We start from the raw sequence: 15,503 nt of genomic DNA, 5'->3' as shown, positions 1-15,503 counted from the left end.
AAGTGAATTATTAACCTAACCTTAATAAAGATAACGTCAAATACTCTTTCTTATACAGGATGAGTACCCAGCTCATGGATAAAAATGGAGGAAACCCATTAAAGTCAATATACGCATATCTGACTTTCCTGTGTTTCATTTTTATGCAAATTAATATTAACACCCAAGCCAAAAAATACACCCTGAGACATTCATCAGTCATTCAATATTTCAAAACTGTGACCATATTTATCATCTGTACATACCTGAAATATCTTTCAGCTAGGTTCACTGTCAATACAGCCATAATTGGCAGTAAAGCAGCTGTTGGATTAGTTGTGTAGACATGGTTAATGATTATTTACTTGTAAGGGTCTTGATGCTAGAATGCTCTCTATCAAGGTACACAGCTTTTAAGAAAATGTTGAATAAACCTATAGGAATGGTTAGCAATTTGCTCATGGTTCAGCTACATCCCACCCATAACTCTATTAATGATGCAAGTCAACAGAATATGAAGAGAATAGCACATCATATGCCAGCCCCATGTTTAATAACTTAGTAAGTCCCCTATGTGTCAATCTCACATTAGTGAAAACTGAGTCTCAATGATGCAGACCATTCATCAAGGTATAATGTCTTGAACTAAAATGAAAGTACACAAACAGTCTGCATAATTTCTTTTTCTTAATGTGCTCCTTAAATTTTGACAAAATGGTTAAAAGTTTGACAAAGTTGTATATCATCACATTCCGCTTTCTATGATGTGCTACAGATCCTTTACTTGCTGTGAATGACATACCAAACTGTGTTGGGAAGCAAATGATCATGTCTGACTGGGATGGAACCTGTATGCCTCTGACTGGGTCTGATCCATCATGTTCATCAGGGGAGTATCTCACTCCTTTGTCCAGTGCACCTGTCAATAAATAAAAAACAAATTTTATACAGATTCAGTGGAGTATTATATCTCCCATGTGAATAAGATTCAGTGGAGTATTATATCTCCAATGTGAATAAGATTTAGTGGAGTATTATATCTCCCATGTGAATAAGATTCAGTGGAGTATTATATCTCCAATGTGAATAAGATTTAGTGGAGTATTATATCTCCCATGTGAATAAGATTCAGTGGAGTATTATATCTCCCATGTGAATAAGATTCAGATGTACAATAAACAGTCCTCAAGCTTGACAGAAAAAGATCTCCACCACTCAGATCACTAAAGTACTACTCCAAAACATTACAGGGGAATCCCTCTACTGAGTGTTAGCTGGGGTCCATAAAACATTACAGGGGAATCCCTCTATTGAGTGCTGGCTGGGGTCCATAAAACATTACAGGGGAATCCCTCTATTGAGTGCTAGCTGGGGTCCATAAAACATTACAGGGGATCCATCTACTGAGTGCTAGCTGGGGTCCATAAAACATTACAGGGGAATCCCTCTATCAAATGCTAGCTGGGGTCCATAAAACATTACAGGGGAATCCCTCTATCAAGTGCTAGCTGGGGTCCATAAAACATTACAGGGGAATCCCTCTATTGAGTGCTAGCTGGGGTCCATAAAACATTACAGAGGAATCCCTCTGTCTAGTGCTAGCTGGGGTCCATAGCTGCTGACTATTTTGTATAGCAATAATGATTAAAAATTCAGTGAATACTATCATAAGTGCCTGGGGGAGGGGGTCCTGAATAAACAAAATGCCAGTCAAACAAATGGTACCTACTGCATCTATGTAACAATCAAGATTTTGATTAAGATACTTACTCAGTGAAGCTGTGTAAGATCATGAATTTTAATCTGTCAGGTTGGCTGGTGCCATGGGTAGAGCCATGGAACCTCTAAGACATAACATGTGACTGCTAGAGGTGACATGATACATATGTGCCATGTATCAATATGATTCATGATACACATGTGCCATGTATCAATATGATTCATGATACACATACAATACAATACAATATTGATCACGTATCAACTTGATCATTTAAAGATCTGTCAGGGGTAGAGTGGCGCCATCATATATGTGTTGACATATTGGTTGCATGGTTCAGTATGCAGATTACAGACAGACATAAACTTATCATTAATTCATATGCCATTTTCATTCTTGACAAGATTTTTGAAACAATACTTCCAAACAGACTTTCTGTTAGTTTTCAGTGATTTTAATTCAACTTTTTAGGCCATTTTTGGCTGCTCATTTGATCAGATACAGGGGTCATTCTGGTCACCATTCCTTCTTTTTCTGGCACTGCACAAATGCTTTAAAAACATTTTATATAATGTCACCACTTATATCTGGAAGACATTACGGTGTTATCTTCCAAAACAGAAGAAATAGTGAAATTTCCTCCTGCAAAGAAAATCTTATCTAGAACAAGTCCAAGTGTGAGAGAGATGACTAATAACCAAACTCATCATATTAAACAGCCGCCATGGCACCATGCTCTCATTTCTATCAGTACAAAAGGAAATTATTGACAACACCCACCCTCCTTTTACAAATTAATACAAACTTACTATATCCCATGCAGAATGGAATCTGCTTCCTTGCTGTTTCTGTGCTCATGCTTGTTTTATTACATGTCAATGTGAAAAGAGATATTCCAAACTTGTTTTATTACATGTCAATGTGAAAAGAGATACTCCAAACTTGTTTTATTACATGTCAATGTGAAAAGAGATATTCTAAACTTGTTTTCCATTTGTGATTTAAGTACTTGACAGATCATTTAACGGTCACCTTTACACAAAGCTTATCTGTTGTGTTGTGTGTATTTGGATTGAGTTTTGATGCAATAATATTTTTCACAAAGTGAATAAGCTACAGTATGTTCTGACAGGCAGTTATTATTGTTATTGTTCTAATCTGGACTTAAACATACAACAACCACGAATCAGGACTGAATGTAAGATATTTCACTGCATAACACACCAAAAGTGTAGCCTTCAAATTCAATCCAAGCTGACAAGAAAAGAAATGGTCAGTAAAAAGGTATAAATCATACATGAGGAACAAGTCTGAAATGTCTTCTTTACACTGATTTTGATTACCAATGGTTGAACATATGAAAGTGATGAAATAATCAGCATGGAAACAGCAGGGTTGGGGGGGGGGGCAGACTTCTAATGAAATGATTTATTCACCTTGTGTTAATTTGTAGAAGGTGAGTGGGTGTTAAAATAGTTTTTTGGTTTTTTTTTAAATTGACAGTAATTAGTACATTTTTAATAAAAAAAGCCTCAAATCAAGTTCAATTTCAGTTCATGGCAACAGCAGTCTCAGTTTATTTTTCAGTTTAAAGAATGAAAAGACAAACAACTAATTAGTTAATGATGACTACTAAAGATTCAAGTAACCTGTATTGGGTAAGTATCATTTTGTATTGATTCATCACCTTTTGTAGTGATATTGTATTGATATTGAAAAAGTACTGACACCTCTAAATATCAATTAATCTTTTCACCCCTTGACTGCATTGACTGAATTCAAGATACAACAGAGTACATTATAACTGAATCACCTGTTAACTTCTCTTTTTACTTATGTATACTTTCTGGTTGATACAAATGGAAATGTAGTTTTTGGACACCCCACCCCCCAATGATGTTCAAAATGTTATCATTACTGTATTTTGGTGCATGTAATGTTCACTGATATTTAATAATTATTCACCCAGACTGAGGGAAAAAATTAAATTTTGCCACATAACATACATGTGATAAAACACATTTTAAATCAGGATAGTTTTGCTTTGTAGTGTGTTAGTAGTCAGCCATGTTGAACAGTGCAATGATGATTAGTTGTTACATAATGTTTTAATTGTTTTCAGTGCTTGACTGTTCTCTGGTCTTTCCTGTCAGTACACAGTGCCCAATAATGAGAAATAAATCCTTTTAAAGATAAAAGAAAGAACAAAAATGAGTGGCAATACTGAAAGTATATCTTTCCAATATTCTAGATGAGCCAATTAAAGGGCAGTCTGATGGTTTGTTATCTTGATGGAGTTCAGTCTGTTGCATCAAATCCATATTCATCATCGTCACTCTCATTGTCAATCTCGAAAAGTCATTAACTGTTTTCATCTGTCATTCTTTTTCACTCCATAACAAAAGACTCTCCAGCAATGTCGGGGGCCCTGAGTGGCTGAGTGGTCTAAAGCGCTCTCTGTTACGGATCACTGCCATCACACCTATGTCTGCGCCGGTTCGAGTCTCAGTTTCAGCCATTGTGGGTATGTGAGAAAGCTTGCCAGTAGCTTCTCCTGGGTCGGTGGTTCTTTCCAGGGTTTTCCCGGGTTCTTCCTCCACCATTAATACTGGCTGCCATGTATAGCCTATCATGTGATGAAAAATGGTGTTAAACCCCACAACAACAACAACAACAACAAAATCCTGCAATGTCCTCTCCTTTTGTCATCTATCATTCTTTTCAACTCCAGAACAGAAAACTCTCTTACAATGAACTTCCTCCCAATGGCTATTTTACATGTGCTATTGCAAAAGGCAATTTATGTTCAAATATTCACAATATTTATATTAGTTTAAATCCATACAATGATCATTTAGAATGCTGTGTTCTTTTCTCTGGAAGTATTATCGCATCTCTGAAGACGATTATCTTTTGTCAGCATGTCACATGTACACTTCCTGTTGTTAGTTGGCATTTGCTCTGATATTTACTCAGGCTAGGCATAGTTGTTACTTTAAATTCAACAACACGACACTTCTGCCTGTGAGTACAGTGCCATAACTGGTTAAGAAACTTACACAAATAAACACATGGCATTACATTGTACTGTATACATCAAGTAAAGAAAACATCGCTAAATCAAAGAAAGATTGAAAATGTATACCAAGCAGCAGATGTCCAAAAAACTAATTAAAAATAAACATGTCAATTAGTAATCGGTGTTAACTGCCTAAGAGTTGGACCTAAGGAATAAAGGTGGAATATAATGTGGACTCGATATAGAAAATGACTTAATCTTGGTACATGTATGGTAGTTACAGAACTTAACGACTGCAGACATGAACTGCTGTCAAGATGAATTCTGACAAGTTTTAGGTGTTGTTGCTACAATATAACCAGTCAGATGGAAAATGTATTAATTCATTACAGAAAGCAAGATATACCCTGAAAAGTGCCTCTCATGAGAAAATTAACTTATTTCAATTTCAACTATGAATAAAGAAAGTAATTAATGAGGAAAAACTGCATGAGATCAATAGTTATTAAATATTTATAGATATTGTAATCATATTTGGTTTGCTGGAATACAGGGATTTTGCACAGCTTTAATGTAAACATGATAGGGTTAAGAACAAGTTACCAGTTGTATATACATGTATTTCTGGTCAAAAAAACAGAACAAAAGGCCACAGTGTGATGTGAAATAAAGTGAATTATTAACATAAGCAATCAAAGAGCCAGCTGTTGGGGTTTGTAAGCATTATTTATCTCTATAATAATACCAGTATATGATTTAGCTACAATGCGACAGATTGAATATTTCAAAAGCAGTGAATGTGATGCCTTTATCCTTCTGTCAGATTGACAAAGAAAAAAAATCTTTTTTTTTCTTCTGTAAAACACACCCCTCTCCAGCAAATAAGAAATTAGGTCAAATAAGTGCACATTATACACACCAAAATATGACATTAGTGTATTTATTGGTTTTAAAAAAAAATTCTACTTCATCCAGAGAAAAAAATGAAATACTTAAACTGTTCTTACTTTATTATTACTCACATGTGTGTGATCCCTCTCTAGAGAGGCCACCATCTTAAATGAGCACCTGCTCATAAAGGACACCTTCCTGCTGCAGAAGAGGTGGCCTTATAAGAAGTGGGCCACTGTACAACTCATTCAAATAGTGAAAAGGTACAAGTGGAATTTGGTGTTTTAAGGTCTCCTAAATGTGCATACATGGAATTCCAAACTAGAGTGCAAGTAATAAATAAAGTATGCATGAGACCTGGTGCCAATTGATCTATACAAGAAGATATCACTCTTGTATGGCTTCAACTTGTAGATGCTAATAACCTTTGGCACTTCTGTTGCAAAAATCAAGCTCTTGAGAGCTGGGTTTGCAAGGTAGTGGATAAAATCATTATGTATCATGATCAGGAAATGTATTTAAAACAGCAATGGATATGTTTAACTTTGTGCATCTTAATCTTCTCTGTAGTGAATGACTGAGACGTGGTAAAAACCAAGTTACAGTGATCAACTTCTGCTCACCAGTGAAGACAATACTGAGAATCTATGATGTAAAACTATCATCCAGTTCCAATATCTTTGCATGAAACTGGACCACACAGTTGGGTTAGCCATTAAAAATGTATAAAATTGGTCCTAAAGAATTTTCTATTTATAACAAACATACAACAAATTATTTAATTATCATTTATTAAGAATGCCAGTAAATGGATAGTATGTTGTGGTTATGTTTAACTCCTCTACAGTATGTGATAGAATTATTATGCAAATAATCTTTCCAAATACACCTGATCTTTGAGAGATCATTTCTGACAGAATAGTTAGACAGGAATCAAATATGATAAAGCTTGGTTCGGCAAGTCTGAGCAACTGAACAAGCCATAACTTGAATGCCCATCAATAGACAAATTAACATTCCATCAAATGATCTGCAGCTTCATCAATGGCCATCAAGGTAGCTGTGCCTGACTCTGCTGGTGTCACTAAACATTTTTATGCTTCCAAAGTGTTGCCAAAAATTGTTGTATCCTATGAAGTAACCCATCTGTACACCAGCTCCAGAGGTTTCCTTCTATTCCATGACAACACATTACTGCATAAATATGCCATCAGGACAGACCTCCTGAAGGAGAACAGTGTCCAAAATTTGCAACACTCTCCATACAACTCTGTTTTAGCTCCAAGTGAGTTTTTGCTGGCTTTGATATTCAGTATATTTGATATACCTGATGTATATACTGAGGGGCAGACAATTTCTGAAAGCAGTGGAAGTGCAGTTTTCCAGCATTTGAATAACATACCGTAAACTATTTAAAACCTGGATAATCAGACTGAAAAAGTGTCTAGGGGGAGTGCTTTGAGAAGATGCACAAATGTACTGTTCACTAATAGATAACTTTGTTTCACATAGCACTAATATTCAGAACTTTTTAAATGCCCTTCATATCATATATATGGCCCTCATTTCATATGTCCCCTCATATCATATAAATGTCCCCTGTCCCCTCATATCATATAAATGTCCCCTCATATAAATGGCTCTCATGTCATATAAATGGCCCTCATTTCATATAAATGTCCCCTCATATCATATAAATGTCCCCTCATATCATATAAATGCCCCTCATATCATACAAATGGTCCTCATATCATATAAATGTCCCCTCATATCATATAAATGGTCCTCATATCATATAAATGCCCCCTCATATCATATAAATGCCCTTCATATCATATAAATGCCCCTCATATCATATAAATGGTCCCATATCATATAAATGTCCCCTCATATCATATAAATATCCCCTCATATATAAATGGCCCCCATATCAGATAAATGCCACTCATATCATATAAATGGCCCTCATATCATATAAATGGTCCCCTCATATCATATAAATGTCCCCTCATATATAAATGTTCCCTCATATCATATAAATGTTCCCTCATATCATATAAATGTCCCCTCATATCATATAAATGGTCCCAGATACCCATAATTGTGCTGAGGTGCCATTAAATGCTATATCATCTCAACTCAAACTGGAAACATGTTAGAAACCCATTTATTTTGCCATGTTTATATTTAGTTTGTTAGGGTTTATCTTCTTTTGGTTTTTATGCAGTAGAGAATTAATTACTAGGCTGACAGGTGTTTGTGTGTCTGCTATGCATGGATGCCTATACCACCAACTCTGTAACATCACCTTTTGGTGATGTGTGCATGGTTGAGAAGGTATTAGGGTTGGTGCTGAAAGGTAAGGTGATGTGTGCTGTTTACTCTCAGATCTGGGTTCAAATCTCCATAGAGAACAAATTAAAATTCTCTGCCAAGTATGAGTATGATCTATCTATCAAACACTATCAAGTTTTCCAATGTTTCAAGGTAAAGAAGTTTTTTTTTAATCAGTGGAAGAAACAAACCTTACATCCACAAAAAAAAAAAATGAACACAAAAGCCAAGAGAAATTCTGGACTCCTGCATGTTTAAATGAGCTGGAGAATCTACAAACAAGATTTTCAACAAAATAGAAGGAAAAAGAAATAACTCAAAAACAGGTAAACTACATGTCCATTCCATGTTGATATCAGTCAAAAATAGTTCTGTAACAAAAAATAAAAAAGGAATTACTGTGTTTATATGTTCATTATACTTATACCATAAATATAGCTTTCATATTATTCTTTCTTTACTTTTTATTATAAACAATAAATATGTTCTTTTATGATTCCATCTCTGACACAAGAGTATATTGTGGACGAAAAATAATTTTTTGAGTTATCTCCCTTAGATCATACTAAAAGAGGATGGTTCACAAAAACAAGAGTGTCTGAAAGGGGCTGACACTCTACTGTCCAATTTCTCCTCTTTAACTGCTAAGTGCTGAAACCATCTATTCCTGAGGAATACATTTTCAAATTAGCTGTAGTCAGACACATCTGATGCAAAATTGGCAAAAAATATTTCTTGCTGGAAAAATGAGAAAATTCTATGCTATGACTTTCCAACTAGGAAAAGTAGCAACACGATTGTCAAGATGGCCACTGTGGCAGCCATATCTGATATCATATCAGCAGAATTTTTTAAGACCTAATAAATTCCACAGGAAGTCTTCCTGTGAAAAGCCCATGATGATATGTCTTTCTGTTCAGATGAAGTAGCAGTAACAAGATTTTCATGATGGCCGCTAGTGTGTCCATATTGGGCATCAGCTCTGCATCATTTTCATTTAGAAACAACTATAATCATAGGAAGTCTTCCAGTGAAAATGCCATTTTGATATGACCATCCATCCAGATGTAGTAACAATAATACCATTTACAAGATGGCCATTGTGGTGGCCATATTGGATGCCCAGGCAGCATTTCATTTATGGGCCAACCAGACATCATAAGAAGTCTTCAGGAGGAAAATCCCAAACTAATATAACTTCCCATTCATCAGGAGTGAGATAACAAGATATTAAAGGTGATTGCCATGGTGACCATACTGGATGTCAGAAAAGTACCATTTTCATTTAGGACCAAGCTGACATCATAATTTTTTTTTTTTACTGAATATTCCATGTCGATGTGGCAATCCACTCAGAAGAAGTAACAATTTAAAGATTTTCAGCATGGCTGCTATAATGACCATATTCAAAGGAACAATTTTCATCAGACATCATCAGATATATTCTGGTGAAATCATGTCAATATGACATTTTGTTCAGATGGAGAAGCAATAACATTTTCAAGCTGGTCTCATGGTGGACACAAGAAGTGAGATAACAAGATATAAAAGATCATTGCCATGGTGGCCATACTGGATGTCAGATCAGCACCATTTTCATATAAGACCAACTAGGCATAATAATAAAATATTTTAATAGAACCCCAGGAAGAGTAACAATAACAATATGGCTACTGTGGTGGCCATACTGGATGTCTGAGCAGTACCATTTTCATTAAGGACCAGCTAGATATATCTCTGTGTGTGTCTGTGTGTGTTTCTGTTGTTGTTGCTGTAGAGTTTAATGCCATTTTTTCAGCACACGATAGGCTATACATGACGGCCAGTACAGATGGTGGAGAAAGAACCCGGGAAAACCCCAGAAAGATCCACCGACCAATGAGAAGCTACTGGCAAGCTTTCTCACATACCCACATTGGCCGAATCCAAGACTCAAACCCATGCAGACAGAGGTGAGATGGCAGTGATCCGTAACAGTAAGCACTTTAGACTACTCGGGGCCCTGTGTGTGTGTCTGTGTGTGTGTTTTCATGGCAATCCTCAAAGTAGTTTAAAAGGGATAGCAATAATAAGCTTGTGATATTTAACCGATGGATGCTGGAAGATGGATAACAAGCCATTCCATAAGCTCTTGTTGTGTATGACCAGGAGATCTAAAAACAATCTAAGACAGCAAATTTTATCTTTATCTGCAATTATTTTAAAATGTTACTTCTACAGTATAGCTTTTTTGTACATATCCTTTCAAATCTAGTTGTACAAGTATTGTAGCAGCTTTAATCATTACAGATTTGGAAACTTTTGGAAAAAGTTTTGAACATTCAAATTTTTTTAAATACAAGATAACTGTAGCTTTGAATTATATACTATTTTAGTACCCTTGTCTGTCAAATTGTCTGTCTGGTAAGGGTTTTCATTAAGGGCACTGTAAGCCCATTCTCAATCCATCTGTTTGTCTCTCTCATAAAGGTTTGCATTAACGTCATTAGAGTACCCTTGTCAATCCATCTATCAGGTAAAGTTGTTTTTTTCTTCTATTACTTGAGCAGATAATTTTAATTGCTGCAAAAAGTACAGATATCCAGCAATTTTTTGTAGCTTGAAGAAGACTAAAGAACAATGATAAGATACATACCTCCCCTACAAGCCTGTATTATAAACAGCTTGGGCTTCCCTCGTAGATATTCACAACTCTGGTTATCAAAACATGAAAAAACAGCATCAAGATCAATCTTTTTGCCATCAGTGCCAAAGATACATCCCTCTTCCCCATGACTAAGAAGGCAAACCACACAGGCATCAGCATTTTTGTGATCAGGGATGTCTGCAAACATTCTCAATTTGATGGCTATGTCCTGAAACAAATTCATGTACATACATGGTATTTTCTTTGCTTCAATTTGTTTTGTGCTGGGAGTAATATGGATGTATAATATGTATGGACATGCAGTGTTAAACACTTGATTTTAGTATACTCTTAGCATTGCCTAGCCATCTTTACTGCTTTAACTTGTAAATAAAATCCTACTTGTACGCATGAAAAACAAAGTAGTTACTGATGCTGGTATGGTAAAGAAATCAAGCACCTGCAATTATCTGATGCCACAACCAAAGCATGATTTGGTCCACAGAATAATTGCATTTGAATTTTCCAATCTCCACCAAACACAGATGATAGGTTTCTTCTTTTGTATCTGCTATAAAAGCCAATCCAAAATGCCAATAAGCCTTATTAACAAGTCCATAATCTAGGCCATTGAATAAATGTAGCTAACACCCTCAAGACTGACTCCATAAACCTACCATACAGACACCACACTCCCTCAAAATAGACTCCATACACCCTACATGGACAGAACATACCATCCATACACCTTCAATACAGATTCCATATACCCTCCATACACCCTTAATAGTGACTCCATACTCTCGTAATAGAGACTCCATACAACCTTAATAGAGAATCAATACACCCTCAATCCAAACTCCATACAAACTTAACTGACAAGCTGCTAATGAAACAATAAAACAGATCTGTACATTGCTATAATATTTGTTGATTTTTAAACAAGAAACAGTAACAGGATTTAAAATAAAACATATTTCTTATTGTGTCCACAGTAAATAAAGCCTTTTTTTTAAATTACTACTATTTAGCAATGTATGCTCCCTGCAAATGTTGTGTATGAAACGTTTGAGATATCATGAATGAGGGTAATCTTACCAGTAGGCTTACAACGGTTAATCAATGGAAACAGCAAATAAGATCAATAATTAAAAGTAGATAAATTTATTGTTACGTGTTTAGGCTCTTAGAAAACGTAACAAGAAAAAAGTGAAGACAACAAGCGTTGTAAAATTTAACAAAAAATTTATTTCCATAGAAAAACAAGGTAAAAATGAGAAATGAACTTAGTTTTATGAATCAAATCCAAAAATAATCCAAGAATTAAAAATTAGAAATCCTAGTAATAAAAAGTCCTAATGAAACTGAGTTTCAATCCTGATGAAATCCAAAATGGAAGGTGATGATGTATGTCAGTGTCATGCTGATGTGTCAACAGTTCTTTGTTGAATCAAAGAAAATAATATTCCAGTTTTTGAATTCTGTGTAAATTTTGATAAATGTCTTTGTCCAAAAATTAATTTAGAGCACTAGTATTTCCAGGGTAAACAATCTTGATGTCCAAATAATTTGAAGAAAATAAAATAATTAGTCTAAAACTGGTCACAACATGAAACACTTTAACTTCTAAAGTGTTAAGACAAGAATAATTATTATTTCTCGAAACATCAGTAATAAATCTAACTATAATGCAAAACAGATGCCTGGAAGTGGGTCAATCCTCTGGAAGAACCAGAGTTTGTAACAACTGCTACATGATGTTTGTCATGTTCTCCAAGTATGGCCTTGATGCCACTTTATGAATCTTACTCTGAGAAGGAATTTTTTAAAATTTTTATAAATGTTGTTTACTGGAAACTATCTCTGGTCATGAATCAAGGTCAGAAACTAGATCAGCATTAGATACAATGTTTCTATTATTAGTTGTTTATAACTGAATTTAATTTCTTGACAATGTTAAATCCAGTAAATAAAATTGCATTAGAATAACATGTAATGAAATATAGAAAAATTAAAACTAACAAACAATTAAATTAAATCAAATATAAATTAAATCAAATATATATAACATTATACTGATAAAAGGCATCAAGCAATTAAAATAATGACTACCATGTCTACTGGAATTCATCTAGCAAACAAACAAAATCAGTGTCCAATTTATTCTGATGTCAGATTTCAATTTTTGCCATGCCAGATGTAAATAACATAAGTAAATAAGTAATGTAATTTCATAATTTTGAACTTCTGATTCCAACATGAGTCAAATCAATCCTTCAGGAAAGGATGCTTGAATTAAAATGAGAGTGAAAACGGTTTCTAATCAAGCTGTGTTAACATAAATACAAAGACCTAGCATTATATCATTTTTACAAACCTGGCAACTTCAAACAAAGTCACCAATCCAAAAATGTAGCCTTACCCTGGCAGTTAGTTCATCCTTGTCATTATAAACAATAGTCTCAAAGTGAAGCTGCTGAAAGAGGTTCTGCAGATTGTCACGGTCGATGTTTGTGCCTCGTCTTGGGGATTTTCCTATCACTTCATTCACATTGATGATGAGAGCTTTTCCTCGAGGAATATGGGTCATTTTGTAGGACTATAACAAGAGGAATATGGATCATTTTGTATGACTATGACAAGAGGAATATGGGTCATTTTGTAGGACTATAATAGGAGGAATATGGGTCATTTTGTAGAACTATAACAAGAGGAATATGGGTCATTTTGTAGCATTATAATAAGAATATGGGTCATTTTGTAGGACTATAACAAGAGGAATATGGGTCATTTTGTAGCATTATAATAAGAATATGGGTCATTTTGTAGGACTACCATAATAAGAGGAATACAAGTAATTTTGTAGGACTATAATAAGAGGAATATGGGTCATTTTGTAGAACTATAACAAGAGGAATATGGGTCATTTTGTAGGACTATAACAAGAGGAATATGGGTCATTTTGTAGAACTGTAACAACAGGAATATGGGTCATTTTGTAGGACTATAATAGGAAGAATATGGGTCATTTTATAGAACTATAACAAGAGGAATATGGGTCATTTTGTAGGATTATAATAAGAATATGGGTCATTTTGTAGGACTATAACAAGAGGAATATGGGTCATTTTGAAGAACTATAACAAGAGGAATATGGGTCATTTTGTAGGACTATAATAAGAGAAATATGGTTCATTTTGTAGGACTAACAAGAGTGAATTCATTGTACATAATTAGATTTCATATTCATTATCAACATGTTGAACTAGAAGATTTCAAAATTTACTGATATCTTTTTAGCCACACAAAGAATATAATTCTAACTTAAAACTAATTATAGCTATTACTGACCACATCAATTTTCGACAAAGTTGCATGTTTATAATGATTATGATATCTATGAAATTATTATCAGCATAACCAAATGATTAAATGCCATACACTGCTGCCTTCCTAAACACAAAATATTGAAACAGTGCTATCAACAAATATAGCTGAGACAAGAAATTGAATCTATGGCATATGCTTTCATCATGAATGTATACATCAACTCTACAATGCCCTAGATTAAAAAGTCATGCCATTATCTATTATAATTCTGTCTTGAAAGACCACCCCTTCTGCCAAAATAGAATGATCCCACAAGACAGATGGTTTCTTATAACAGGTCATAACACTGTTTAATGAAAAGATCTGTATATGGAGATCCTGGTATTTCAAGAATGGCTTTACTGTACCTTTTTGTGATTAGCAAAGAAGAACTGTCTTGTGCACTTTTCCACTTGGACACTGACAGGCCCATCTGTCAGTGCAATGTCAGGGTCATCTGTAATGCTCTTACATGGCATAGGCCTATTGGTTTCTTGGATAGGATGTGGCAATTCTAACTTCTGAGGTATAGAGGCAATGCAGTTTGTCTCAGACTGGGTAGGGTAAGGCAGCTGTGACTTCAGAGGTATTGAGATGATGCGATTTGTCTCACGATCATGAAATTTTACAAAATCTTGTTGATCTCTGTCAATGTGTAGAGGTGGTGCCCCGACAGGTGCCGATTCTACATCATCTGTCCTGGACCTTTTACCTTAAATTAGATAATGTATATTTTTCTTATCAATCTTTGTATTATTCTGGTGCTTTTTTAAAATTAAATGTTATAGTACTTTGGCCAATAAACAACAAATGAATTTCACTATGGTACACCAATGTTTCATAGCAAATACATTTTGGAGTTATCTCCCTTAGACCATGTAAAACTATTTAAAGGGGAGGCTAAGAGCAAAAACAAAAGTATCAAAGACCAAGTTTTAAATAACAACCTGACTGTTAAACAAATTTTTAAGGTGAAACAACTGTTCATGTAACTTATTTCTGACCACATGAGATGTACATTTGCTACTTTTATCATTTATTTTATTTGTTAGTATCTGACATGATCTCTGAAGAACTACCAAAGACATTTTTAAAGTTGCACCCAAGTGAAAACAGTATAAATTCTGATCTGCACAAAGCACTTATAATTCAAGGTTCTATTCTTTACACTGGTAGTTCAGGGTCTATTCTTTACATTGGTAGTTCACGGTCAATTCTGTACACTGGCAGTTCTGGGTCTTTTTTGGTAGTTCAGGGTCTATTCTAAACATTTGCAATCATAACCATATTAAGCAGTGTTTTTCTTTAACTGCTTATTGTGCAATGACATTATATAACATCTACACTGTTCTCACTATCAGGTACCTCTGTATAACAGAATATCTTTAATAAGGTAGGTATGAACATGAATCCATTACATTATGCTAAAATTAAAGCTTTGTATAATGTACAACAGTATATGTCAACCTCACCTGTGACATAATACACATATATGGCATTATAGTGTAACACTGTACACTCACAAGGCATAATAGTATAACACAGTACACTTATGTGGTATTATA

The 15,503-nt window shown here is 34.6% G+C and overlaps 1 protein-coding gene across 1 annotated transcript in view; it reads right to left on the bottom strand.

Moving 5' to 3' along the window:
* LOC149781346 (uncharacterized) overlaps positions 1-15,503 on the bottom strand; it is a 43,908-nt gene that overhangs the window by 10,458 nt on the left and 17,947 nt on the right. The window contains exons 5-8 of the mRNA XM_089935433.1: positions 14,307-14,650; positions 12,992-13,168; positions 10,579-10,798; positions 782-898 (exon numbers count right to left, since the gene is read on the bottom strand). Of these exons, the coding sequence (XP_089791559.1) occupies positions 782-898; positions 10,579-10,798; positions 12,992-13,168; positions 14,307-14,650 (858 nt within the window). The remainder of the gene's footprint in view (positions 1-781; positions 899-10,578; positions 10,799-12,991; positions 13,169-14,306; positions 14,651-15,503) is intronic.

Source organism: Sinohyriopsis cumingii, chromosome 15 (genome assembly GCF_028554795.1).
Source record: "Sinohyriopsis cumingii isolate HCF-2022 chromosome 15, ASM2855479v2, whole genome shotgun sequence".
In the NCBI taxonomy this organism is placed as follows: domain Eukaryota; kingdom Metazoa; phylum Mollusca; class Bivalvia; order Unionida; family Unionidae; genus Sinohyriopsis; species Sinohyriopsis cumingii.
This window is presented reverse-complemented; position numbering and strand designations above follow the sequence as displayed.